This window comes from Poecilia reticulata, chromosome 22, assembly GCF_904066995.2.
Source record: "Poecilia reticulata chromosome 22, P_reticulata-male-v2, whole genome shotgun sequence".
Taxonomy (NCBI): domain Eukaryota; kingdom Metazoa; phylum Chordata; class Actinopteri; order Cyprinodontiformes; family Poeciliidae; genus Poecilia; species Poecilia reticulata.
Genome location: NC_088851.1, coordinates 7,996,253 through 8,023,858, shown reverse-complemented (window position 1 = coordinate 8,023,858; position 27,606 = coordinate 7,996,253). Strand labels below are relative to the sequence as shown.

The following is a 27,606-nucleotide window of genomic DNA, read 5'->3' as shown; positions in this document are numbered from 1 at the left end:
AGGTAAGTCGGTATTGAGATCATGTGCATAATAATAATAATAATAATAATAATAATAATAATAATAATAATAATAATAATAATAATAATAATAATAATAATAGCACCCTTTTTTGTTAAAACATGTCATATTTTATTTTTTATTCTAATTGTACTAAAATAAGAATAGTTTTACTTATGGACCCCAGGAAGAGTAGCCATTGTTACAGCAATGGCTAATGGGGACCCAAAAAAACAAACACACAAACAAAAAACAAACTTCAAAACAATAGAAGTAAGACGTATGGAGCAAACAAATAGCAGTATATTTCCTTGTAATCACATGCTAAACCCGAATAACATACCAGGTTTTTTTAATGCATGTCAGAATTGTATTGGGTTCAATTACTCATGTGATGTTATTTATTTTAACTGGCCAAGACCAATTTTTTCCTTCTCATTGATTTTCATTCTCAGCATGTTTTTTTTTTTTAAGAGTTGATTGATTTTTGTTTTTCATTCTTATGCTCAATTTCATACCAGTTTGATTTTAATTCTAAATGACTGCAATAAACTTTAAAATAATACTTTTGAAAATAACCTTCTCAACACCGCAACAGGAACCCCTTACTGGAATGACGGGTTTTCTACCTGGCGTTGGTGGCGGCGGATTTAGTAGTGACCGCCAGGACGGAACCAAGAACGATGTATGCACACGGCCACTTTTCAGTGTTACGCTCAATACGTAATGACGTCGTTTGTGTCCTTACACATCATTGGCCTGTTCTTGTTTATTCGCCCACTCCGCCCTCACGTTCAGCCTTGTTGACTTGGAAACCATTACAGCGTCGTCGGTGAAGTTGGAGTACCTTGTGCGCACTGATATACATATCGCTACTGGTGTAGCTAACTCACACGCCGTTTTTAATGAAATTATGTAGAGCTTAGTATTTTTTAAGCCTCAAACATTTTCTTATAGACCATAAATATTTCTGTGTCACTTTGGCAGCGCGAGTTAGCGAGTTAGCTCTTGTCAAACTAGCTGCTTATTTAGCTAACCTTAACCTGGTGTACTTTTTTATTTTTAGTTTACTTCAGCTTAACATACTGAATAAAACGTAAGCTACTTTCCCCTGTTTTTACTTTGGAGTGAACGCAAAAATGTACACATCATTGTTAGCATTTTTGTGAAATAAGATTTTCTTTTATGACTATTTTTCTTTTTCTACTAAGAATGAGAAACAACACAGTGTGGAAGAATGCCAGTAGGTGAGTTGTTTTAATTTTGAAAAATAAACAGTGTTTTGCATTTAAAATGTTGTTTCACAAACGAAAAATAAAACTGAGGTAAAGTTAGAATTGGGAATAGGCATGCAAAGTATTTTAGTTGAGTTGTTACACATTATTACTTGGGTTTAAGTGATTTCAAAGAAGCAGTAGGAAATAACACCCTTTTAATGATGATGTAAACATTTCTAGGTGCGAGTGAAGAGCGAGCAAAGACCCGGGAAAGATTTAATGAAATTTTCAAGAAATATACGGAATCGGAAAAGAAGTCAAAGAAGAAAAACACTGAAGAAACTGAAGCAAAGGAAACAATTGTGGTACGTGTTTTGTTGCGTCTTGTTTTTCATTTCAGTGGTTAGGATCAGCAAATCACCTTGTAAAAGAAGACACATAAGTAGTTGATCCTCTTTCTGGCAAAGCAGTTTAAGAAACATAATTCTTATTTAAGGACAACTATGACTACAGTCATGTTATTGCTTTCTTTCTGTCTTCTTAGCTTCAGAATCTGAGAAAAAAACAAAACCTTGAAAATGACACAGAAGAAGATGAGACAGTTCTGCAAAACACACGCAATCCCGAAGAGGACAGCCCACATTACAACAAAACATCTAAAGCAAAGAAGAAAAGCAAGAGGGACCTTCCTTCCTTACCTGGACTTAAGGACAACACCAGCGACATTCAAAGGGATATGGACTCTGAATTTGCTGTAGATCAAGAAGACACTGGCGGTGGAAAGGGACCGAAAGGGAGGAGCAAGAAAGGAAAAAGCAAAGATGGCGCAAAGGTTACAACGGAGAGCCAGGTGGAGGATCGAGAAGATGAGCTGCTGCACGAATACCAGCTGCAGATAGCACAGGAAGAAGAGAGGACCACGAAGAAAACGAGGATCAAAGAGGAGGATGGCAGCGTCATTTGGCAGAACATTAGCCTGAACAACAACATGGGGAAAAAGAAAAAGAAGAAATTGAAATCTGTCGCTACTGACTCAGATGCAGGGTGTGTATTTTTACAATGTCAATTTTTTTTTAGATCTAAAAGACAAAAAAAAAAATCACAGTTTAGGCATCATTTTGAAATCAGTCATTTTCACCATTAGAGATCAAGACGAGGACGTAGAACGAGAAGTTGGCACTGAAAATGAAACGGAATCGAAGGGAAAGAAGAAGAAGAAAAAAAAGCATGGTGAGTCAGGTTTGATTGTGTGCAGCCACTTAATGCTAATCAAACATAAAATATGCTGGTTCTGACAGAGCTTCTGTTTCGTCCTTTTCCCGTTTTTCAGTCGTCAAAGAGGAGATCGAGGCTGAGCCGGAGGAATGGGACAAGCAGACATTTGACAACGGTCTCGTGCTGGGAGTGTTTGTCCACAGAACCGATCGCCTCAAGACGGACTTGCTGATCTCGCACCCCATGGTGAAGATCCACATTGTTGATGAACTCACCGGGAAGTATCTGAGGAAAGAGGACTGGTGAGAGCGAACTGAACTTCAGTTCCATTAAGTGTTGAATTTATTTCACGTTTTCCTGCTTCTGTGTATTCGTATCATTTATAATTGTCCTTTTGTTCTTAAAGTCAGCGGCCCGTCTCTTCATTTTACGAGCAAGAGAATGTCAGCCACATTCTGCCGATCATTACGCAGCCGTTTGACTTCAGGAAGAACAAATCCATCATCCCCGAGTGGCAGGAGCAGATCATATTCAATGAACGCTTTGGTTACTTTGTTCAGCAAGTTGAATCAGCCCCCAGAGTTATACTCTTCTTTGAAGTAAGAGATAATTACCTTTTCTGCTGTAATTTTTTTTACATTATTTTGTGCTAATTAATGTTTTTCGTTTTCATTTCAAGATCCTGGACTTCATGACTATAGAGGAGGCGAAAGCCAACTTCAATGCAGAGAAGCACGAGCGAGGCTTTCGAAAGATTGCGTGGGCATTTCTTAAGGTGAAATGTTTGGCCCTTAAAAGTCGACATTACTCGTTTTGACATTGCCATTTATGGAGACGTCTTTTGATTTCCCTCCAAACCTTCCAGCTTATTGGTGCAAATGGGATTCTGAATATTGAGAGCAAACTTCGCCTTCAGCTCTTCTGCCCTCCACCTCGGGCGAAGAGACACCCGAAAACAATAGAGGTGTTTGAGTGGTGGAGGAAGTACCCAAGAACCAAATATGCATCCACACTCTACGTCACTGTGAAAGGTCTTAAACCTCCAGAGTGTGTAAGTGTTAAAAAAATGACCTCCATAACTTTTGGCTCTGTGTTTTTACATTTCATTAAGTTGGAGTGTTTGATACTTATTTGAGCTAAGTTTTGGTGTTTGTTGTTCGTTAGGTGGACCCCGGTATGCGCTCTATGATGGCCTTACAGGAGGAGAGGGGCAGCACCTCCTATAGTGACCTGCAAAATGACGCCAGCAAGAGAGAACCCAGTCTTAGCAGGCAGCCCGTCCTGAGGTGGAACCGACTGCCCGGGCAGGTAGCCGCATGCTAACATTTGTCATTGTAATGAAAAACAGAAAAAAGCTTTCTAAAGTTTGCTTTAAGATTCGACAAACGTATCTCTGTGAACTTCCTTGACATGACTCGTTATGTAAAATCTGCGCTGGTTAATAGCGTCTTGCTGAAATACTAACGTTTTTTCAGATCTGGTCATGTTACATCCACCACCTTCAATGGAGTGTAGTTAAGTTTTATTAGATAGACCAACATAAAGCGGCCTCATGAGTCAAAAGGAGAAGAAAATCATATTTGCTGTTTCGTTTTTTTGTTGTTGTTTTTTCACACATTTCATACAAATGGCTGTTTACAGCATATCAAAGCACCGATGCTGCCGTCACCGTGTTTTACCGTGGAGATGTTGTGCAGAGGAAGTTGATACACAATGTTATTTTTTTCACCACATAGGAAAAAATGTTAAATTTTTGTCTCATTTTGATCGCAGCATCTTCTTCCGCGTATTTGCTTTGGATTGTGGCAAACTGCAAATTGGACATCTTCTGGCAGTGATGTCCAAACCTTTTGGCACAAAGGACCAGAAATGTTAAACTGAAATTTCCCACAGGCTACAAAATGTAACATAAAAAAAACAGATATATATATATATATATATATATATATATATATATATATATATCTGTTTTTTTTTCTTTTTTGTTTGTTTTACTTGCACATGCTCAGCAATAAACTAAACATTAATTATTTTACTGCTAGAAATTAAGTATTCTGATGTTTATAGAAAACAGATCTCTAATTTATGCTTGATCCAAAATATAAAAAAGGGCTCATTTATTAAAAAAGCAGGTATATAATTCATGAAATTCCAGGGTCAGTTGTCGTCTATGCTTCTCCTTTCACGTGACAAATTCACACTGCTATATGTATGATAGATTACATTGAAGGCTGTTGTTGTGAATGCTTTTGTAAGGCTCTGTATTCAGCCGAAAACCATTGGAAGTATTTTTAGATTATCTGACTTTCAAGAATCAAAGTTAAAAGCTCGTAAAATATTCTGTGTGGTAGATCTGTCGGATTCCCAACAAGCACGGTTTGGCTTTCCGTGGCGGTAAGATGGGCTGTTTCACCGTCCTGTTTTCTCACGCTGGAATCAGGCTGGCCGCTGCTTGCGCTGACAGAGATGCTTTCCCTGTTGTTGGTAAGCAGCGAATCATTTCTACACAGCTGCTGGCTTTAGTTTCCTCAAGTCAATTAACTTGGTCTTTTTGCAGATCTGTGGAAAAAAAAAAAAAAAAGTCTCGTCAGATTGTAAAAGAAGACATTTTCTTTATTTCTTACTTCCAGTGTATGAGATTCCTTCTGGGACAGTGCTGGCTGCTTTCAACGGTCATCTGAAAATTGTGTATGATCTCTGCTGGTCCAGCGATGACAGGGTCCTGCTGTCCGCCTCCTCAGACGGAACCGTCAGGTAGGTTTCATGTTTCGGACGTAAATGAAGTCGCTAAAAGCGACAAATGGCTGCCACTGCATCCTCTTCTTTCTCAGAGAGTGGAACGTGGAAAAGCTTCTGGAAAATGCTCAGAAGGTGCTGCCTCACCCATCCTTCGTGTACTGCGCTCAGTACCACCCGGGCGCCCAGAACCTGGTGGTGACCGGGAGCTACGACTTCCTGATAAGAGTTTGGAGGCTCGATGTGGACGACGTGAACGGCCAGATGCTGCAGGAGTTCGAGACCCACAAAAGCTTCGTCAACTCAGTGTGTTTCGATTTCGAAGGTACCTCTGAACCCACCAACAACTCAAACAGAAAGACTTGTTGGCTCCCTTGGTAAAGATGTGGAAAAATGAGCTCTTTCCCTTATTCCAGTGGAATAATTTGACACTGGAAAAACGTGGAGAAACCCAAACCTTTAGTTAAATATGTTTAGTTGTAGTTGTTTGTAGATCAGCCCTATGATTTGGATGATTATCCTGCTGTAAGACTTAATGCTTATTGCTAAAGTTCCCTTGAACTTTGAGCTCTTGATGCCATGTTCAGTAGCTGCAAAATATACAGAACTACATTCACAATCACAGTATCATTGTGTGCAATAAAGCAACCGCTAAGGCCTGCTTGGATGCAAAATTTGTTGGAATGTTATATTTCAAGCGCCGTATATTCATATTGATAATTTACTTGGTCACTTGGACATTTGATGTGAGATGCTAAAGCACATGGGGAGTGGTGGCGGCAGCATAGTGTGAGGGTGAAGCAAGAAAAGAATCAAGGAAACGTGTCTAAATCGTAATCAATGATGTCAATAAATTGGTGATTTTCTTTTAATCTGAACCTACCTATTGTGATTGTTGCTCCCAAATAACAGCTCTACATGTAGACAATGTCTAATGATTGTTTTAGACACCAGGAATCCATTACGCCACTGTTTGATGCAACTCTCCCAAAGTTAGATTACTTTTTTTTAAACTTGTTTACAATCCTGATGACTTTTATTATTGGCAAGATAAATATGTTTTCTCCTCCAACCTACAGGCTAAAATAAATGGGGATTACGTCATATTTATACCTCAACAAAGCAGAAAGTTATTGATTAATGTAAACATTAATCAATAACTTGATTGTTATTGATTAACATTAATCAATAATGTTAATCAATAACATTATTGATTAATAATGTTATTGGAACCTTGGTTCCAAACCAAGGTTCCAAACATTGGTTTGGAACCTGTGGCTCTTTGGTAATAAAGAACCATGAACATAGAAACAATAACAAATGCAGGTTTGAGCAATTTTTCAGTTTTTTGATGGAATAATTGCAGCAAATTTCCCCAAAAGAATGATTCTAAAAGAAAAAGTAAAAACTTTTTATTCACCTTTTTTACATCCTTTTGGAAAGCTTGGACACTTTCAGAATCAGAGATTAGCTTTAAAAGACAAAATTGTGTGTCTAAGCAATAATGTTGACTTCAATTTCAAGAGCTCACATCGTACAGACATTAAGTACATATAATTAAACTGTATAGGAAATAAAACAAAGAAAATTTTATAGTGTAAGCTGTAAGAGGTATGTTAGTCAAACATGTCAAAAATAAATTTTCAGCTTTTCTCCAGTGTTCAGTGAAAAATACTTTTACTGCACTAAAAATGTGAATTCGTTTAAATGTTTTAGCACATCTTCACCAGGTGAGGGCGTTAGTGATCTTGATTCCGTTTATGACAATCTCTTTTTAAACATCTAAACAGGAAGAAGAATGTTCTCCGCCGACAACGCAGGCATCATCAATGTGTGGAAAACTTCAGTAAATCCCAGCAAACAACGGCAAAATCCATGCCAGCAATGGTCGATAGAGATGGTATCGGAAACCGATGTTATCGTAAAAGATGATGCAACATGATTCGTTGAGTCGAGGTTTAAGCGGTTGTTCACACAGGAACAAAGGTTTTGTGTTCTGTTTGGCTCTTGGCAGAAAATTGACGAGAGCGACCTCAGGGGCATCCCCATCAACATGCTGCAGCTCCACCCGAATGGGCGGTGCCTGCTCATCCATGCCAAAGACAGCGTTCTCAGGATGATGGATTTGAGGATGTAAGTAACCGAAGACCATCTGAGATCACAGAAGACGTGCGGTCATTTCTTATTTAGGGTATTTGTTTTACTTTTAGAATCATTTTCTGGCTTTTTCTTTTTATTATTATTTTTTAAGCTTGGCTATAAAGAAGTACAACGGTGCAACAAACTACAGAGAGAGAATTTATAGCACTTTCACTCCGTGTGGGAATTTCATCTTCTCTGGTAGTGAGGATGGGATAGGATATGTCTGGAATACCGACACAGGTGACAATCCCTAGTAAAAACAAAACCGTAAACTCATTGCACGTACTCTGCATTGTTCCTCTGATCAATGTACTGTGTTCCCAGGAGACCAGGTCGCAGTGTACACGGAGCTTTGTTACCGCAGTGCTGTCCACGGCGTCTGCTTCCATCCGCATGAGAACATGGTGGCTTTCTGCGCGTTCGGTCAGAGCCAGCCGGTGCACGTGTACGTGTACGACCACAAAGGTTCGTGTTTGTGTCATGGACAAAATAATCTGCAAACTGGATTTGATTATATTTCCATACGGTCCATAAACATTTTGACATATTACAACCTCAGGGTTTCCCCCCAGTGTATTATAGGCCTGGCGGGCCACCAGACTTGTGCCTCCACCAGGCTACGCATTGCTTATTTAAGTCTTTTTAAAATGTTTGCATTTTTTAAGACTTTATAGTTAGTGTTCAGTTATTATTCTCCCAATCTTTCAATAACACAAAATTATCAAGTGATATTTTGAAAATTCCTGTCAACTTTAAACATTTTTTAACTCAAAAACACAGCGGGCTGCTGGATGAATGACCCAACCACCGGGCATAGCGAGCTTTCTGGGGGAAACCTTGAACCTTTTGCTGCAGTGCATTTGATCAACACATGGTAGTGAATAATTGTGAAGTGGAAGAAAAAGGATGCACCTTGTGGCCAAAGCTAAAATGTTTTACAAATGAAAATCTGAAAAGTGTGGCTGCATTTGTTTTCAACCCTCTGAAGTAAGAGCTGCAAGGACATTTTTCTGAATTCACAAGTCAAGTCATTTAGAAACGTAAATGTTCGCTCTTTACAAAATAGCTCCAGCTCAGGCAGATTAGTTGATTGACACCATATATCGTTTGATATTGTAAATGTGGCCTGGCTGCTTGACCTTTAATGGCCTCTGGAAACACTTATAATATTTTTAAAATAATAGCGGCACCTGCGACAGACTGGCGACCTGTCCAGGGTGTACCCCGCCTCTCGCCCGAAACGTTGGCTGGAGATGGGCACCAGCACCCCTCCCGACCCCACTGAGGGAAAAAGGGTGCAAGAAAATGGATGGATGGATGGATGGATAATAGCGGCACAAATGAAGTTTTGCTGCACAAACATTGGACACCAGTTTTGTTTAATTTGAGAAAAGCTTAGGGGTGGAAGGGCTTCGCAGAACATCTCTGTTTATACTGTGACCAAAACAAAGGTGTACACTATTTACTAATCAGCTGATTTCTACAGAACATTGGTTGTCATTGTATTTGATTAATCACATCAAATAATAAAAATGCATTGTCATTTGTGGTTGTAAAGTGACAAAGCGTGCAGAGAGTTGAAAAAGGACACTGTGAATAGTTGCAATCAGCTGCTCTGTTGAGCTCAGATGAATAATTGCCATTCGTTGCGTCGACCCCGTCTTACAGTGTCCCAGCTGGAGATGCACAACAATCTGGAATTGAGCAGATCGGCGTCTTTGGACACTAAACTCGTCCAAAACCCTCCCGACTCCGTGGTGCTGCAGGACACACCGACTCCTTCCACCATAGACCAGTTTGGCCAGTTGGCCAGATTTGACCTGAAAATGCAGAGTGTTAAAGAGCATCTGGATTCAGTTCTTGTAAGAAATCGTCTTTTCTAACAGAGAACTGATTTAAAATGTTTACACATTCTAGATACTGATCATTGCTCGCTATTATAACCGTGTCAGTAACGTCTCCTGTTTTCATGCCGTATGTAGGAACCATATCGAAGGACAGCAGCCGTTGGGCTCAGTTTGGATCAAGGTTGTAAATATGAAAATAACTTTATACATAGCAAATACCTGAATTAATAGCATCATATATGATTTTATTCAAAATTTACATGCAGAATTTATGTATCGTTTGACTATCTTTGCAGACAAAATGGGCACGACTCACGCAGGCAGGAGCTTCACGTCTGACGTTGGCACAGTGAGTTTTGTATCAGTGTGCCTCCAAAAACTACCTTTAATTAATAATCATCAACAAATTAAAGGCTTGAAATACTTCACTATGTGTAATAAATCCATATAAGTTTTACTTTTTGAGATGAGAAATAGCAACATAGATGTTTTTTTAAGACATTCACATTTCTTTGAGCTGTACTTGTTGTACATCAAGATAAATAGCTGCTATTGTGAAATACATTTTTGTGCTTCACAAATCAACACCCCCTTTTTTCTTCCCTCCCCAGAAGGGATTAAATGCATCCCTACCTCCTCCGTCTCTGCTGTCGCCTCACTCCAAGCTGCAGCTCTCTGGTTCTTTGGCGGAGCAGCTAATACCCCAAGCAGTCTTGAGCACAAAAAGCCGTGAGTGTCTTGTTCAGTTCACCAGCCGGTTTGGTCATCAAAGGCAGCATTACGCGTTATGCTTTAGCTTACAAGTAAGAGCTCTTTCACTAAGGATTCAGGCATTACTGTGACTTTACAAAAAAAAAAAAAACAGGCAGAACGTGGTTGTCTGCAGGGTCTTGGAGAAATCTACATGACTGCATGTTATTTTCCTGTTGGGAACAATGAGTTCCCTGACAGTTTTGAGCTTGCACTAAACTTTCATGGCTTCAATATGTCAATATCTGCATTACTGGTTGCAACAAGAAGCAACAATATATATATATATATATATTTTAAATCTGGCCGGCCCTCAGGAGAATTTGTAGGCTGACTAGCTATTCTGGCCTCAAGCCAAAGTCACAACCTAATCACGTCAACACTAGGCTGGCATTGCTCTAATTTACTGTAATGCTGTTGATGGCGCAACATTGCATCCAGTAACTGCTCTGTTTGTTACCAAAACAATGTCACTAAGCATTTGGATTGAATATCTCGCTGTCTTCAGAGCAATAAGTACAACACTGCGATCAAAACCTGTCCACATAGAGATCGGTTTGCTCTGGATTCCCCAGAATACAGAGCGACACACCTCCAAATCGCACATATGCTAGTTGTCCAAAGTGATGCCTGTGGTTGGTATGAATTACAGAACATCAGAGAAAAATCTGACCAGATGAACCTCATTTACAGCTGAAATGAGGTTTTCCAGATTTGCAGTCCTAATGGTTCTGGTCGTTCCAAAGTCACTTTCTTGTATTTCCAGGAGGCATCAGTCAGAGGATAAAAGGAGCCTCGTCTCTTAAACTGCATACAGTAAGACTTTCTGAGGTCATTACTTCCTTTTTGGTCAAGGGCTGTCAGCAAAAAACATAATTTAGTCACAGGTTTAATGTAAAGTTTTTATTTTCTCTCTACCATAGTCTCTCCCTGACCAAACCTCTTCAGGTTTTTATGATCCAGATTCTGCCTCAGTTCAACAAATAGTAAGTTTTCACAGTGACACTGAACTCGCTCCCATCTGTTTCTGTGCTATTACCCATTTCATCATCGGGATCCGTTTCTCAGGTCGTTTCCATCTATAACTACGAAGCGAATCGATCTGATGAACTGACCATCCGCCGCGGCGACGTCATCCAAGTACTGTACAAAGACAACGACACCTGGTGGTTCGGACGCCTGGTCAACGGGCTGCAGGGATATTTTCTTGCTTCTTACGTAATCGATCAGAGTAAGAGGCCGACATGTTTTGGTGGTACAGAAGTATTATATGATGGAGTTTGCAGGTTTTGTTAGAAAAAAGAAATGTTTTTATTGTTATTGTTGTAGGTGAGTTTAGTGAGGACTCTGCAGAGAGAGACCCAACTTCGCAGGGAAAGAACGTGGAGGTGCTCACTCCCACAAGGGTAAGAGGCCAGGTTAATAAAACGAGCTGAATAGAGGATTTTGTTCACTTCCGTTATAGATGTTTTCTTTTCTCTGCTGTATTAGTGTAGGCCTAAAGACAAAATAAAAAAATTCCCACACATTCAGATGGTAAACGTACATTCCCACTTGTTTTGTATTTAAGTTTGTTTTACTGTCCTAAATTATCACCGTCTACTGAGACTTTGAGCCTTGCTGTGTATTTCTGCCTATAAATCTTATCAGAGTTGCTTAAAGCAGAGAACTGATGTATGGTGCAACAATCATTTTACAGCTTCCTGGAAACTTATTACAGCTTGGATATATAAAAAGTAATTTAAGAAATCTTGTTTGCATTTCTTAGCTCACTGCTGTAATAAATATGGATAGTTGCATGGGTTTTTGCTTTGTAAAACTGCATGATGGAGGTACGTCTGTTGGGTTTCTTGTGGTAACTGATTGGCGTTTTGGTGTCTTTTCCTGTCCCTCTTAGTTCCTTGTTTTTTTTAACTTTTCCAAACTCACGTTTCAAGGTGTCTGCTGCTGTCAATTCTTCTGGGGAACTTCGGTTTCTCTCCGAGCCAACTTTTTCGGACACTGACCCCGAGCTGACCGATGCCACGTAAGAGGCGTGCTTTGCTTAAATCCTCCTAAATTCGCCAGGCTTGGTTTCTGAAGAAGCGGTGCTCATTTTTGGCGGATACACCGTGGAGCAACAAAAGGGAGTAAAATCTGAGTGTTTCCTTTCAGAACTAGGAGGAGGAGGAAGGTGAAAAAGCCGGGAGCAGCTGCGACTCGGACCAATTTCTCAGAGGCGGAAGCATCGGGTTCGGCGAGGGAGGCCAGGCCGCCCGCCAGGCCGCTACCAAAGAGGCCGACAGGCCAGTCCAACCGTGCCTTTGAGCCTGATTAATGAACTCGTTGAAAACACCAGTCTGACTTTTAAAAAAAAAATTTTTACTGTTTGTATTTTTAAAGTATATTTATGTACATTGTTCAGAATCAATTTGTATTTTTGTTTCTTTTGTATGCATTTAGAAATGCCATTTTCCTTGCTGCTTTATATACAAATACTGAATAACTTAAAATGTTATTTCATTGTAGAGATTTAGATATATAACTTTAAAGGGCAACGTTCAGACACTATGGAAAAGCATGCAACGCTGTAATCACTTTTAAATTGCAATCGTTTTCTAATAAAACCTCAGGCTCATTTGTACAATAGTTCAGACTAAATTTAATAAATGGCCAGGAAAGTGAAACGATAATTAGTTAGAAGGCGTCACAACAAACATTGTCAGATCTGTTTTATTGCACATTACATTACATTCGTCCATTAACAACAGGAATGACCTGTACAAAACATTTCAAATACAATTCTCTCAAATACAATTTTCTTCAATAATCCCATGAATGTGTTAATAGATCCTGAAGGGCTTTAGCTCAGCATGAAATCCAAGTCATGTGCTGCAGAATGCCAAGACCGCTAACACCAAAGGTCTCGGTACCAAAGAGGTGGACGCTTTGGTTGTTAGATGTTTCTGTGCTCTCTGTTCAGAATTAATTACTTGGAAGCTCCCGAATGTACTGGGTTGTCTGCACGCTGCTACGCTGCAGCACCACATCGAAACAAAACATTACAATTCTGTTGCAAGAACAACACAACAAAAGCTTTCCCTCGTGTCGAGAAGAATCGCTGCTATTCCCTTTAATGACTGGCAGAGGGATTCATCCGTTCAGGAGAGGAGCGTTTTCATCCGATTGTTGATTATCTTCTCGCAGCCTAAAATTCAAACAGAAATGAGTAAAAACGCATCAGTTCCAGCTCGATAACTTAGAAAATTACGACTAGTTTCGGATTCATGATTACCTTTGTCGATTTCTCTTACAGAGAGAGTAAGCCAGGAGAAGTAAGGCCTGACAACAGAGAGGAACATCACTAACACTATTAGTAGTTTGTCGTTTTTTTCAGTCTAATTTACAGAAGAACAAAATGATCACTCATTGTCAAGTTCTTTTTTAAACTGTGTAACTTCCCCACTTGAAAAGGAATGGATGACCCCACGCAGTCTCTTAATGACAGGGATTTACTCGAAGGATCAAACAGTTTGTCTTGCTTTTACTTCCATTTATTTCAGTGTATAGACATGTTCACCGTTGATCCAGAGGATTCAGGTAAAAACCTTTAAACAAACCCAAAAAATAATAATTACTAATCTGTGTAAATTAATTTCACTCAATTACAAAAGGAATGGCAAATTATATAGGTAAATACCAAGCAACAAAGTGATCAAAATTAAATACACAAGTAACTAAACTTATGTTAACTTTAAACTTAACTTTACAGTTCAGTTCAAGTTAATATTTGTATTTACATTTCATACATTTCTTAACATACAAACATAACTTCTCAACATTAATAATAAATATTTACTATAAATTTAGCTTTAAATTATCTTTTGAAGTTGATGATAAATTAATTAACAGTTGAACTTGGTACCAAATCCATTTCATCAACACAACAAACAACTTAATCATAAAAGTCCATCAATCAATGAACGGAAAGTGTCACCGCCGCAATCCACCACTTCAGTTCGCTGTCACTATTGATCCGATCGGCCAAACTGGAATGTAGACACTTTTGCGGTCCGATTTCATGTCAACACAGTTTATTTCTTACCGGCTGCCTCTCTGCTCATCAAAAGATCATCCAGTTGTACACAGGTTGGATAGGATCTGTGATTCAAAAGTCCGCAAACTCCTGTCCTCTTTGTTTGGCGGCTCTCACTTGCATCTTCTTTTTTTTCTTGTCCGTCCCTCTTTTAGGTCCGTGTGGAAGCGCGTGGTTCTTCTTTTTTTTTTTCCATCTTTTTTTTTCTTTTCCGATTTGACTTCACACCTCCCACTCGATCTTTCCAGTAATTACTGGGAAGATCGCAGTCCTGTTGTCATCTTAGTACATCTGGAGTTTTTTTTTTTTTTTTTTTTTTTTTTTTTTTTTTTTTACTCTTTGGTTTGACTTTCCATCTGTTCCTCTACGGGTATTAAGACAATGAGCCTCCTAACATCCCTGTGAAGAATGGTGGTCTTGATTTTGTCTTTCTTTGGTGGATGAGTTAGTCTTTGCTTGACATATTTTGTTATAGGTGCACAATAACTTGGGACAACTTGAACATTTACGTCCCTCACAACACCCTTCTTGTCAGGATTTGCACTTACAACTTTGCCCAGCATAAACTGTCCTCTGAGTGCATTTTGGTCACACAACCAGACGATGTCCCCAACAGCCACATTTCTCTGGGAAGTGTGCCACTTGCTCCTCACAAAAAGGTTGGGACCAGCCAGTTGCCTCCAACTTTTCCAGAACTTAGTAACTTCACTTTGCATAGCTCCAAGTCTTTTAAATGAATAGTTGGAAAAATCGAACATTTTCACATCACCACTCTGAGATGCTCGTCCGAGCAAAAGACTGTTAGGTGTTATGTACTGAATACAACCCTCTCGACTCTGTATTCTTGCATCAATTGGGCGCTCATTTGCAAGATTGGCAGCGTTGTACAGAACTGTATGAAATTCACTGAAAGTCAGTGTAAATTCTTGACTAAGACTCTGGAAAGCTCTTTTCACAATGCCAACAGCAGCTTCAGCAGCTCCATTTCTGTGAGGCGAGTCTGCAGGAAGGATTTTCCACACCCACTCAGTTCCGTTCTTTGCTGCTGCTTCTTCCAAATCTGACATATTTTGGGTGTTCAGGTATCTATACAGTTCCTCCAAAACTGGTTTGGCTCCAACAAAATTGGTGCCTGCATCAGACCAGATCTTTTGTGGGTGACCTCGGATTGCAGTAAATCTCTGATAAGCCATCAGAAAACTTTCAGTAGAAAGCGAGTTTGCTAATTCAGTGTGAATAGCTCTGCTGGCCATACAACAAAAGACGATTCCCCAGACCTTAATCGTCACCCTTTTTTTGACATCGTCTCTGACATGATACGGCCCGAAGAGATCGACTGAAGTGAATTTAAAAGGAGGAGCAGGCTCAGCTCTCTCAGGTGGCAAATCACCCATCACCTGCTGACACTTCAGAGCTCGAGCTTTCCTGCAGATCATACAGCTGTTAACAACCTTTTGGGCTATTCTTCTTCCTTTTACAACCCAGGCTTTTTTCCTCATTCTCAGTAAGGTTCCAGCGATTCCATCGTGTGCAGCATTGTGAGATTCTCGGCCCAACAATGTCGATACCCAGGCGTCATGGGGTACGATGGGAACTGCAACTTTATCTTCTCTAAAGATTTGTATTCTGCCGCCACAGACTAATAATCCAGACTCCTTGTCTCGATAAACCACCAACCTATCTGTGGTCGAGTTGGGAAAGTTGGTATCCATTTGAGCAGTAAGGAAGATGTCCTTAAGAACATCTTCTCTTTCTCTTACAGAGATTGCTCCTGTTGAGCCAACTGCCTCCCACTTTGGCTTACTTGCAGCTTGGTTTTTTCTGATGAATCTCTTTGCCGCTCTCCAAACCCAGGCAATTGTCTTGACCAGTCGTGTTAAACTGCTAAAGCGTCTAACATCCACCAGGTTTTGTACGGGTATTGATGATCGCTGCTTCTTTGCCAGGACTTCCATCTGATCTTGAGGCAGCTCTTCCTTGAGCTCCGACTCTTTTATCCTGGCCCTTGTTGTTACAGCAATGAATGCCTTCTTTTGTAACTTGATGATGCTTTCTTTTGCATTAATGACAAGTTGTTTGGGTGATTTAATTGGCCACTTTTCAACTGGAAATCTTAGAAATGCTGGGCCTTGTTGCCACTTAGAGTCAGTATCAAGACCTTGAGGGCTGGCTCCTCGGGAAATTATGTCAGCAATGTTTTGATCCCCAGGAATCCACCACCAATCTTGGATTCTTGTGTTGCTCTGGATCTCTCCAATTCTATTTGCAAAGAATGTTTGAAACCCATAGCTCTCTCTTTGAATTGCTCCAAGAACTGTTTGACTATCAATGAGATGATACCATCTTTCAATTTTGATTTGACTGTGCATCTCAAAGTATTTCTTTACTCGTGATGCTAACACTGCTCCACATATCTCTGCTTTAACAGCCTCACCTTTTTGATCCAATGGAGTCAGCTTAGCCTTAGATTCCACCAGCCTGATGATTGGGTCTTTAACTGGTCCCCATCTCAGATACAGCACTGCTCCATAAGCATTCTCACTCCCATCTGAAAATGTAATTGCTAAACAGTTTCTGCTGTTCTGAAAAGGAGTTAATGCTCTGTCAAACTGGATCTTACTAAGCTGAGTGTACTCTTCAAAGAGCTTTATTGCATCTTCTCTAAGATCTTTTGAGAGTGCTAAATCCCAGGTGTCTTTTACTAGGTTGCTCACATTCTTTGCCTCTTGGAAAGCTTTCCGCACCAGGATTGCACCCTTCTGTTTTGCGGGAGTTACCAAGCCGACTGGATCATACAGACCAGACACCTGACTGAGGAGCTCTCGCCTTGTCAGCGGGTTTGGTGTTTGACTTCTGATCTGGTCCAACTGGAGGTTTTGCCCAAGTCGCATCTTTTTCTTTCTTTTCGAAAAATTTATACTGACCATGACATGGAGTTTATCCTCCTCTACAATATACCCCAGACCGAGTGCTTTATTGTCCTCATCCCGCATTTGGTTTGGTAGAACCATGGTCTTTGGTTTCACTTCATCCTGCTTGTAGCAATCCTTCCTCCCACTTTGCCCAGAAAACACCCAAGGTTTGAGTTTGAAACCTCCAGCTTGGAGAATGCGCTCCACATTTTCTGTGATTTCCTTTAACCTGTCTGGGTCATTGTGGGACGTCAGAATGTCATCAACATAGCTGTTTTTCAGAAGGACTTGCCTCTCCTCTTCAAGATGAATAAATTGGGGTAAACTTGCAGTTTCTCGCATTGCCAGCTGTGCAATGCATCCTGCTGGTTTGTCTCCAATGTTCACTCTTGTAATTGCATAATCTTCAACTTTTCCATCCTCAGAATCACGCCAAATAAATCTGTGCAGGTGAACTTCTCTTTCTTCCAGCCAAACAGAGTTGTACATTTTCTTTATATCTCCTAATGCAGCATAAGTTCCCTCTCGGAACTTTAATAGGACAGCACGGATCTGGTTTAGGACATCTGGGCCTTTCATCAGCAGGTCATTCACACTTATCCCCTTAAATGTTTGACTGCTATTCCACACAAGTCTTACAGGAGTTGTCACTGAGTGTGGATTTGGAGCAATTAGGTGGCTTACATACCACACTGGGCCATTCCATTTGTCGATTTCTGCTTCAGATAATTTAATTGCAGCTCCACGCTGGAGCATGTCATGCACCTGTTCAGTGTAAGCAGCTTTCCAGGCAGGTTCTTTAGCCAACTGCTTTTCTGTTCTAAAAAATGTGGCTTCAACTGCATTTCTGTTGTCTGGTAGGGATGCTGGATCTTCTAACCATGGGTACCTTGCATGCCAGTGAGGTTTGTCTGTGTGGCTGTCTCCTTCATTGTAGGTGAGGCCTTCCTTCACTACTTCAAGCTCCCTTTCTTCAGAAAGCGTCATTTCCTTTCCTCCTGGCTGACAGTTTCCACAACGGCAACCTCCACATTTGGGTTCACAAGCTGCGCCAATACTGTCCCATCTCCACCACTCCAAGAAATCTCGGCTTGTAGTTGCAGTCTTCGATGACTTGAGTTGGATGGAGACCTGGTGATTTGATGATGGACCTTGTGGGATCTCATGAATGAATTCCTCATATTTCACAGCAGCTGCTCTCATTGACCTTGCGAAATGTGTTTTGGTTGTATGAGCCGTCATGGCAAGTTTCTCAAACAGTTCTGGATGAGTTCCTCCAACCACTTTTCCTAAGGGGCCATCCCACAGCACAAGGTCCCCCACGACTTTAATTCTTTGTGGTGTCAACTGACCTTCCCTGTGGCTTATGAGTAAGCTTATTTCTCTTGGTCTTACAAGTTCATCCAGTGGTACGTCTGGAAAAAATCTCTGTAGCTGTTTTGCTTTAACATACTTATGAATGTCTGCAATGCTGTCAAGTCCATAACAAACAAGCTGATAAGGTTTAAAAGTGCCTCTGGAGGTTTTCACACGAATCTTTAGGAGGTAACGTTTTGTCTCCACACAAGCTTTCATCCCTCCAACTCCATGGACAATGAGTGTTATGTCCTCACTTCTGAGGTTTAATTCACTTGCAGCCTTGTGTGTTATGTAATTTGTATCTGACGCCAAATCAATTAATGTGCCAATCTTTTGTCCAGCATTTGCAGTTACTTTAAGAAGCATCATCAACACTGGCAGTTCCTGCACTTTATTATCCATCAAGGAATTTGACTCACTCGTTGTGTTAAAAACTTTAGACACAGTATTTGAAAATACATCTCTGCAATTTTTGGCCAACTCAGGTGGCAATTTCTTAAGAAACTCTTCTTGATCTTCTGTGTACTTTCTTTTACTTTTGTCTTCTTCTGAACTGGTTTGGGTTCTCCTCTGAACTTTGTTGCTTCTCTTAGCATCAGCGCTTGGACATAAATAATAGTGATGTGGATCCTCCCCACTGCAGCTTTGATTTCTGCACCAAAATCCAGGTTTACAGTATGATTTATCATCATGTGTTTCCAAACACCTGGTGCATGCTCCCACCTTCTTGACAGCGGCTCTTTTCTCAGTTAATGTTAATGTTCTGAATTGTTTGCAGAAGTAGAGTCGTTTCCTGTGCTTTCCATCGCCGCAGACAACACAGCTTGCAAGGTCGTCACCTGCTTTGACCGACTTAGTTCTGGCGTGTCTTTGCTCCAGTCGGGTCTCTCGTCTACTTGACTCCTCCTCCCTCAGTTGCTCTAGTTGCTCATAAATATGTTCTTGATCCTTCAGAAATGCAAGGAGATGATCAAACCGATTCTCTGGGACCACAGCATTCCTTTTATCAGCTGCATAAACGAGCCACTCCTTCTTCAAAGCTTCAGGAAGCTTAGTCTCAACTGACTTTGTCACCAGAGGGTTTTTGATAGCGCCAGTATTTCCAAGGTCACTTAAATCCTTAAGAGCTTTTTCAACGGCTTGAATCAACTCCACGATTCTTCTTGGCTGGTGACCTCTAACTGCAGGGATTCTCTGTAACTCCTCCACAATTTCAATTGCAATGGCTGTTTGATTTCCATAGCGGTTCTCAAGAACTTGGAAAATGTCTTCTGCCGAGCTGTAGGAGGTTAAGCGAAGGTCTCTTGTGATTTTCTCATCTAGACTGTCCAATAATTGCACTTTCTTCACTTCCTGTGAACCAGTTGGTTCTCCTTGTTTTTGAAGTGCTTCCCAGTCCCTTTTCCATCTGTAAAAATCACGTTTATTTCCATGAAACTTTGGGAGAGATGTTGGTTTTAACTTGATGGTGGGTAAAGAATAATTTTGGGACATTACAATCTGCTCCTTTTTTTCTTCACCTTCTTTTAATTTTGCATTAATGAACTCGGCTGTTCTGGAGACGAGCTTGGGGACACTAAGTTCCAATCCTCTCAGCCGATCATGAATCTCATCCCGATAGTCATGAGGAATCCATCTTTTCCAGCGACAATGAACTTCTTTTGCAGCCTTTAAAAGTTCCTTCAGGTGACTGAGGGTGAAGTCATATGCCTCTTTTTCCACTCCTGGTGTAATAGTGGTCACATGTTCACATTCTGACTCTGCTACTTGAAGTGCAATTAACAATTCAGTTTTGCCAAAAGTTCTCCACAGGGTCTCCTGGATTAAACTTTTGACTTCTTTCACTCTTGTTTCACATTCATTTGCAGTTTTGTCTATGTCAGATTTCTGCTGCTCAGTCAATGCAGCTTCTTCATCTTCACCCAATTTGGAGTCCATTTCTGCAATGAGACTTGCTTCCAGATCATCATTCACTGCCATTACTCTTTCAGCCTCTTTGTTGAGCTTTTGGAAACAGTCCTTCAATTCCTCTTCAGTCATGTCTTCATGCGTCCGAGTTATGTTATTGATCAGTCGAGTTAGCGACCTCTTTGCTGTCGTTCTCTCCATCTTTAGCTGTTCAACAGTCTTGACATCAGCTGGTTCTGCCATCTTTGAATCAGTCTCAGTTGTTCACAGGCATGAAGCAAACAGATGATCAGCAACTGTCTCTTTTTTATCAAGATCCTTCAATTAATTTATTCTCTCATCCGTTCCGGATTTTTCTGGCACGGGTTTTACTGCCAGCCGGTTTTTACTGCCGGTGCCGGTTTTTACTGCCGGTGCCGGTTTTTACTGCCGGTGCCGGTTTTTACTGCCGGTGCCGGTTTTTACTGTCAAGTTCTTTTTTAAACTGTGTAACTTCCCCACTTGAAAAGGAATGGATGACCCCACGCAGACTCTTAATGACAGGGATTTACTCGAAGGATCAAACAGTTTGTCTTGCTTTTACTTCCATTTATTTCAGTGTATAGACATGTTCACCGTTGATCCAGAGGATTCAGGTAAAAACCTTTAAACAAACCCAAAAAATAATAATTACTAATCTGTGTAAATTAATTTCACTCAATTACAAAAGGAATGGCAAATTATATAGGTAAATACCAAGCAACAAAGTGATCAAAATTAAATACACAAGTAACTAAACTTATGTTAACTTTAAACTTAACTTTACAGTTCAGTTCAAGTTAATATTTGTATTTACATTTCATACATTTCTTAACATACAAACATAACTTCTCAACATTAATAATAAATATTTACTATAAATTTAGCTTTAAATTATCTTTTGAAGTTGATGATAAATTAATTAACAGTTGAACTTGGTACCAAATCCATTTCATCAACACAACAAACAACTTAATCATAAAAGTCCATCAATCAATGAACGGAAAGTGTCACCGCCGCAATCCACCACTTCAGTTCGCTGTCACTATTGATCCGATCGGCCAAACTGGAATGTAGACACTTTTGCGGTCCGATTTCATGTCAACACAGTTTATTTCTTACCGGCTGCCTCTCTGCTCATCAAAAGATCATCCAGTTGTACACAGGTTGGATAGGATCTGTGATTCAAAAGTCCGCAAACTCCTGTCCTCTTTGTTTGGCGGCTCTCACTTGCATCTTCTTTTTTTTTCTTGTCCGTCCCTCTTTTAGGTCCGTGTGGAAGCGCGTGGTTCTTTTTTTTTTTCCATCTTTTTTTTTCTTTTCTGATTTGACTTCACACTCATTAATAATCCTTTAAGATAATGACTAATACTTACAGCTAATAGACCGATGGCACCCTGGACTGTCGCCGCCCATTCAAAGTTCAGGCGCTGTGTGATAAGGCCGCCCACTATGGGACCGTAAAACATCCTTCGAAACAAACGTCCCCGTTAACGTTTAAACCCCAAACAATCAAATGCAAGCAGCAGTGGAAAAACTGGTTCTGGACTCACCCCGTGGACCAAAACGCACCAAACAAACCAGACACCATTCCGAGAGTGCTCAGTCCCTCTTCAAACCCTTGTTCGCTGCAAATGAAAGAGCGTGGAGGATTAAAAAACATCAACAACTACACGTCATGTGTGTGTGGAACAAACACGGAGGAGAGGCTCACTGTGCGCATGTGATGATCTCAGGGAATGTGGGGATTGCAGTCATGCCCAGAGAAAATCCAATCAGGCCGAGCATGAGGACCAGCAACCACAACTGACTTTACATATAGAAAAAAAACACAACATAAAGAAGAGAAGCCATACCTTTACTCACCTGTTCGAAACTTCTATTCTAGTCATTTTGTTTTTGATAAAATTCCTGAACCTTTTTATTTTTTTAAGAGATAACCAGGTAATGTTACAACCTTGTTGCCACAAGTACTTGTGGACTAATTTTACAGATGTGTTTTTTTTTTTTAAATCAGCTTGAACTAAACACAATATTTTAACAAAACAAAGTAATCAGATTTTTATAAAAAGGGAATCTTCAAAAAACTGTAATTGATCCAGAACAGGAAAGGAATCTTGCACTTGTTTTTCTTAATTAAAATAAAAGGTCTTTGACTATAAATTCCCATTTTCTTGGTGTAAAAAAAATGTGTCTCAGTCTTCTCAAAAACAAGATAAAGGTTTATTGTTAATAAAAAGACAAAAACTTTGTGTTGTGACTTAGCATTTTACATTTTAAATGGATCAAAATGTTTTGAGTAAAGTGTCACATTAAGCACCAATATTGATGTATCGTACGCTGCACGATACATCTAAATATTTTAAATGTCAAACTTACAAACAAGCTCAAATTCTTCCCTACACCTGTTTCATCAACAATGACAACGCTCTAGTGTTTCTGACGGATTTACTTGCTGATTGCAGTTGAAAATACGTTCCCGAAACAAACCGTCACCTCTTGATGTGAAAGAACGGCGCAGGACCGAGCAGAAAGAAACAAGCAGCAGTGATGACTCCTCCCGTCACTGTGAATCCTATCCTTGTGCCCTGGTGAGCAACAACTCACGTTAAAATTACAACTAACTGCGCATTCTTGATCGTGTTTGACCGCTTTAAACACTCACAGGATATTTATCTGTGAAATAACCAATCACAGGGGACGCCAGACAATACGGCAAGGACAAACCGATCATTATTAGTCCCACGTAGCCAGATGAGAGATTAAACTGAGAGGAACAGAAAAGAAAGAAAGAAAGAAAAAAAAACGTTAACATGATGCATAAGCAATAAAAGGTTCAACTGATTTTATATGAAGTAAGCAACGTACCGTTTTCATGGCAAACAGCGACAAGGTGGCATCAATGAACCCCAGCCCTGCACTTAGCGTTCCTATCACAAAGCAAATCAGCAGGACTTCTCCATGGAAGAGCAGTCTAAAGAACGAGTCTTTGGATGGTTCAGCCTCTGATTTAAAAAAATAAAAAATACCTCAATGTCAGAAAAAAGGAAAAACATCAAAATGACAGAAAATGATGTGTCGAATATTCAAACTCCTACCAATGGAGGGCAACACATAAATGTTGAAAGGAACCATGATCAGAAGCAGACATCCGAGAAGCAAAAAAGGGACTTCGTATCCAAAGGAGTGGTAGAACCAGCCTCCCACAGGAGGCCCCAGAATGAGCCCGAGCCCGGTGAAAATCTCCAAGCTTCCCTGAAGAATCAAAGTATGGATGAGTAATCAGAACACAGAGAGCCGCAGAAGTTTTCGTCATATTTTGACGCGTTTCAAGCACATAACATGAAGAAGTCTTTTTCACCGGGACCAGCGCAGAGTGGTGAATGTTTGGGAACTGGAGGAGATTGTGCAGTTTTCAAAGATTTTTACAGTTAAAAGTCCAAAGAGTGAACCGTGTTCAAGCACTTCTTCAAGACACCACCATGCCTTACAGTGAGGATGGAGAGATCATGTTATGTTTTTCCTCTCACCGTTCAGTTTGGTCTTATCTGACCTGAGAACCTTCTCGCCTTGTCGTTCACAATAGTGCAGTATTTTGTGTCGGTCTATCATACAGATTCCCATAAAAAAAAACAAAAAAAAAACATTGAAGTTTGAAGTAATATGACAAAATTCTTATTATTTTAGCTTAGCATCAAAAAAGCACAAAAGCTAAAAAGGAGACAAACAGTGAAAGACATTTAAAAAAAGATGAAAAAAAAGCAACTCCATGCATGATCACCTTCCTGAAATGATTGGTTAAGTCATTTTTTTTTGTGATTTTGGGGGGAAAAAAACAAACAAAATATATATATATATATTTCACCAACGTTGTGGGCAAGAAAATGATTTCAATATGACGACAACATGGGAAAAATAAACAATTTCTAGCCAACACATAGTGAACAAGTGAATGAGAGCAGCAGAGTATTCCTCATGGGACTGAGATGTACATAACTGAACCAACACATACCAGCTCAAACTACTTTCCTGTTTTCTCAAGACTAACGTCTCAGCTGCATACCGGTCAGACAAAGGAAGTCTGCTCACCAAAACAGTCGCCACATTGTTTGGGAAGATTTTCGCCGTCATGGCAAAAGTGGAGGTCATGGCACCAGCGAAGCCCACGGCGTCGACAGACCTCACTATAAAGCACAGGCTAATGAAGGGGGCCCCCGCAGGGGCCCGATCGAGTAATCTGCCGTGAAATAAAAAGAAGAGATGACTTGGCACGTGAACGAATCGAGTCACTTCAGTGATTCAATTCAAATAGTTTCAAGCACAACGTAGTGTTTCACTTTTACAGTTAAATTAGTGAAATAGATACATTTTCCAGTCTTAATTCACTGCACTAGTACATCTGTGGCCTACAAACATTAATAAAGTTGCTCACCCAAACATGATGGTGCACACCGACGATACAAAAAGTCCTGCGATTAGCATAAATTTTGCTCCGATCTGGACAATCTGCAAAAAGAAAAAAAAAAAAAAAAAAGAGGGACACCTGCTGAATCGGGAGCTGAAAAATTACATATGTGCTGATGAAATACTGTCATGTACTTACATATCTTCCCATCACCATAGAACCTATTAAATTGCAGACAGCATAGCACCCAAATATTAGACCAACCACAGTCTGACTGGCTCCCTTCTTTACTGCCTGCAAGGGAAGATTAATGCAAAGTGATTAAGAAACTCAGCTGTAGCAGTAGGTGGTGATGTTAAAAAAAAAAAAGGATATCAAAGCATAACCACAATATAGATCGGCAAAACAAAACGAGAGTCATTGTCCACATGAATGAATATTAATCGTTCGTTTTATTTACTTTTTTTTTAAGCAGAATTAAATAAATACTTACCTGTTTCATAAAATGTGGTAAAATGTACTTTTGACCAAACCAGTGTAGATGATCTCACCTCCTGGCACAGTTTGCACATCTTTAACATTGTTCAGGCTGGTTTTATCCATTTTAAAACCAGTTCTGTTGTGCGTTAGATCCCTGCTGGATCTAACTGCGTCTAGATTTAAGCAATCTGATCTCGTCCGTAAGATCAATGACCACCGAAGCTCAAGCGTGTCAAACTGGTAGATGCTGGTAAACCAGCGTAACTTTCCACATTGAAACAAACTCAACATTAACACGCCTGCTCCAAAATCGACACCTTCAGGCTCGACTGAAATGTGTGCAATTAGCACGGAAGAGCTAATTGCCTTCGGGGTCGGGGAGTTTTAAGAACAAGAAAGAGATAGATTGAGCTAGAGGTAAAAAAAAATTATGATAAAAAGTGTGCTAGAAGGAGTCGAGACTATGTTTTCATACCTAAGATGACCGTCTCCACTCTGAAGCATGCTGCAAGCAGTGCTGGTCCACGACATGAAATAGGTGCAATTGAACAAAAACGTAGAACTACTTTCCAAACCTTTCAACTTCAAACGGCTCCTTGAAATTGGGCTGTCCCAATTTTAGATGTGGTTCTTAAAACAAATTTCAGGGAACTCATACGGCTGCTTTAGGCAACACCCCATTGAATGACATCACACCACACGACTACTTATTAACTACTGATACCACAATTACGTTTTTAAAGGATCCTTGCGACTGTCGTGTTATCGATGCCGAGTTATACTCAAAGCAACAACTAAATCACTAATGAATATCGTAAGTATCGATCTGCAAAGTGGGAATGATAACACCATTTTCTCCATTTTGACCTACATTTTTACTTGCAACAGCCAGTAAAACACCACGGTTTTATGATATTTATATGAGTATTTAGGACAACAAATTTTTTTTTTTAACAAACTAACTATTTGTCCTGCAGTTGCAAAAAGTCAAAGATATCCTATTGAATATAGAAATGTTAAGTATACGTGTGACAGTTATTTTTGAGTCATAGGCTTCAGCAAAAATATGGAATAACCCCTTCTAAAGATTACGTGGTCATTTTATTTGTATAAAAAGCTAATAATAGACGGTTAAATCCCACAGGAGTTGAAACCGAGGACGTTCAAACCACCAAATGTCAATCACAATGACAAACGATCGCATCCCCTACTCCAACATCTCTCTGCCCGAAAAGATTTGCAAGAAGAAAGCAAAGTCTAAGCCAGTAAATACCAAATATCTGCTAATTTTATACCAAATATCTATTTTGGTAAGTTTATCTTTTACATTATAAAAATATTTGTAGTGATTGAAACTAAGTGTACCAAACACAAATAATATTTGCATAAATTTGATTTTGCTTCCAAACTTTTACCTGAAGTGTTGATTTTTTTTCTTCTTTTTTCTATATCTCATGTATTTCAGTCCATAAACAAATAACCATTTCCCAAAATTCACAAGTTAATAAATGTAAAGAAATACTATTACATTATTCAGGCTCACTTCAGGAGAAATTCAACAGTTAACAAAAAAAAAGAAAAAAAAAAGATTTGAGATTTATTTCGCATTATTCTGACCTTCTTTAACTTACCTCATTAGGGAAAAAGGGGCCTAATATAGAGTAGCAGATCATTGAACTAAAATTAACGGATGCCAACGAAATTAAAGTGAGAATCTGTATTCTTGTCATTCTGGTAGGTTGTTCTGTTGTTTCAGCTGGAAAGGAGTTTTCTGCTGGGGGAAAAAGGGGAACAGAAACAGAAATACTAAGGTTTGAACTTTTTCAGTCTGAACAGCTTTATGCTCTTTTGCATCAGGAGCAAAATCAAAATCATCGCAAACTCATCGTTGGCTCTCTAGCTAATTTACAGCGAGAGGAATTTGATGCATATTTACTACGGAGTTACAAAAAGTTCCCACTCACCTGCCTGCTGGGAACCAACATGCGCGTCCATTTTTTATTTTTTATAATTCAAACTATTTTTCAGACTTAAGGTACTTCCAGGTAGTGATACACAAGCGAACAGGTATCCTGAAAACACATTTAAATGCCGCCGCTACTCTCCCGGCTCCAAGCTGAGTGAACACAAGCTCCCGCACAGCACCGACGGCGAACACGGTCGATATGAGAAACTTCCTAAGTGACTTTAGGGTCAACCTTTTCAAAATAAAAGCCCACTTCCGGTTAGCGGTATAACAATAATGCATTTGTCATGGCTGTGGATACGGAGAACATGGAAAAACAGCAAAAACAATACAAAACCTGAGGAAAATAATAACAAAAAAGAAACGGACAAAGGAGAAAACGGGGGAGAAAATGCAAAGAAGGAACACAACAGGGGAAAAAATATATCAATGTAAGATATAAATAAATACACAGAATATGGAAAAAAATTTTAAAAAATAAAATGTGAAGTCATTTTTTACTAAAAAATACAGAATATGAAAAAGTGAGAAAAACAAATAACAAATGAAAATAGAATGGAAATTACAGTAATGATC

General features: G+C 39.7%; 2 protein-coding genes across 6 annotated transcripts; one reads left to right on the top strand and one right to left on the bottom strand.

Annotated features, from left to right (window-relative positions):
- Positions 1 to 635: 635 nt before the first annotated feature.
- On the top strand, positions 636 to 12,535 carry ahi1 (Abelson helper integration site 1). 4 transcript variants are annotated; one of them, XM_081603560.1, is made up of 27 exons: positions 637 to 1,096; positions 1,212 to 1,247; positions 1,458 to 1,582; positions 1,762 to 2,261; positions 2,362 to 2,447; positions 2,548 to 2,734; positions 2,839 to 3,031; positions 3,112 to 3,207; positions 3,298 to 3,483; positions 3,597 to 3,740; positions 4,784 to 4,916; positions 5,063 to 5,186; positions 5,264 to 5,493; positions 6,959 to 7,068; positions 7,183 to 7,301; positions 7,420 to 7,550; positions 7,635 to 7,775; positions 8,979 to 9,172; positions 9,293 to 9,338; positions 9,454 to 9,506; positions 9,769 to 9,886; positions 10,674 to 10,738; positions 10,831 to 10,893; positions 10,976 to 11,138; positions 11,237 to 11,313; positions 11,845 to 11,933; positions 12,062 to 12,535. In XM_081603560.1, the coding sequence occupies exons 2-27, from the start codon at positions 1,238 to 1,240 to the stop codon at positions 12,222 to 12,224; spliced, it is 3,546 nt and encodes a 1,181-aa protein (XP_081459686.1). In that variant the 5' UTR covers positions 637 to 1,096; positions 1,212 to 1,237; the 3' UTR covers positions 12,225 to 12,535. The 4 variants fall into 4 exon arrangements, with proteins under 4 accessions (XP_081459687.1, XP_081459690.1, XP_081459686.1 ...); XM_081603561.1 differs by having other exon boundaries at positions 636 to 1,247; positions 9,772 to 9,886; XM_081603563.1 differs by having other exon boundaries at positions 638 to 1,247; positions 10,674 to 10,723.
- A 68-nt stretch (positions 12,536 to 12,603) lies between these two features.
- Positions 12,604 to 27,251, bottom strand: slc18b1 (solute carrier family 18 member B1). Of its 2 annotated transcripts, none has more exons than XM_008399093.3 (14): positions 27,029 to 27,251; positions 26,696 to 26,838; positions 24,783 to 24,878; positions 24,612 to 24,685; positions 24,269 to 24,416; positions 23,278 to 23,434; positions 23,048 to 23,184; positions 22,845 to 22,946; positions 22,676 to 22,767; positions 21,894 to 21,989; positions 21,733 to 21,807; positions 21,556 to 21,649; positions 13,182 to 13,228; positions 12,604 to 13,094 (listed from the first exon to the last, which is right to left on the bottom strand). In XM_008399093.3, the coding sequence occupies exons 1-14, from the start codon at positions 27,057 to 27,059 to the stop codon at positions 13,040 to 13,042; spliced, it is 1,347 nt and encodes a 448-aa protein (XP_008397315.1). In that variant the 5' UTR covers positions 27,060 to 27,251; the 3' UTR covers positions 12,604 to 13,039. The 2 variants fall into 2 exon arrangements, with proteins under 2 accessions (XP_008397315.1, XP_008397316.1); XM_008399094.3 differs by having other exon boundaries at positions 26,696 to 26,835; positions 27,029 to 27,250.
- Between the last annotated feature and the right edge of the window lie 355 nt (positions 27,252 to 27,606).

What these genes read in the sequence shown, in the direction of transcription:
- ahi1 (XM_081603560.1), top strand. An exon ending in AAGCAAAGGAAACAATTGTG is followed by an intron (nt 1,583 to 1,761) that starts GTACGTGTTTTG and finishes CTGTCTTCTTAG; the next exon opens with CTTCAGAATCTGAGAAAAAA. An exon ending in GAGTTATACTCTTCTTTGAA is followed by an intron (nt 3,032 to 3,111) that starts GTAAGAGATAAT and finishes TTTCATTTCAAG; the next exon opens with ATCCTGGACTTCATGACTAT.
- slc18b1 (XM_008399093.3), bottom strand. Translation starts at nt 27,059, where the DNA reads ATGGACGCGCATGTTGGTTCCCAGCAGGCAG. An exon ending in TGTTGGTTCCCAGCAGGCAG is followed by an intron (nt 26,839 to 27,028) that starts GTGAGTGGGAAC and finishes TTTTTCCCCCAG; the next exon opens with CAGAAAACTCCTTTCCAGCT. An exon ending in ACAATGTGGCGACTGTTTTG is followed by an intron (nt 23,435 to 24,268) that starts GTGAGCAGACTT and finishes TTGATTCTTCAG; the next exon opens with GGAAGCTTGGAGATTTTCAC.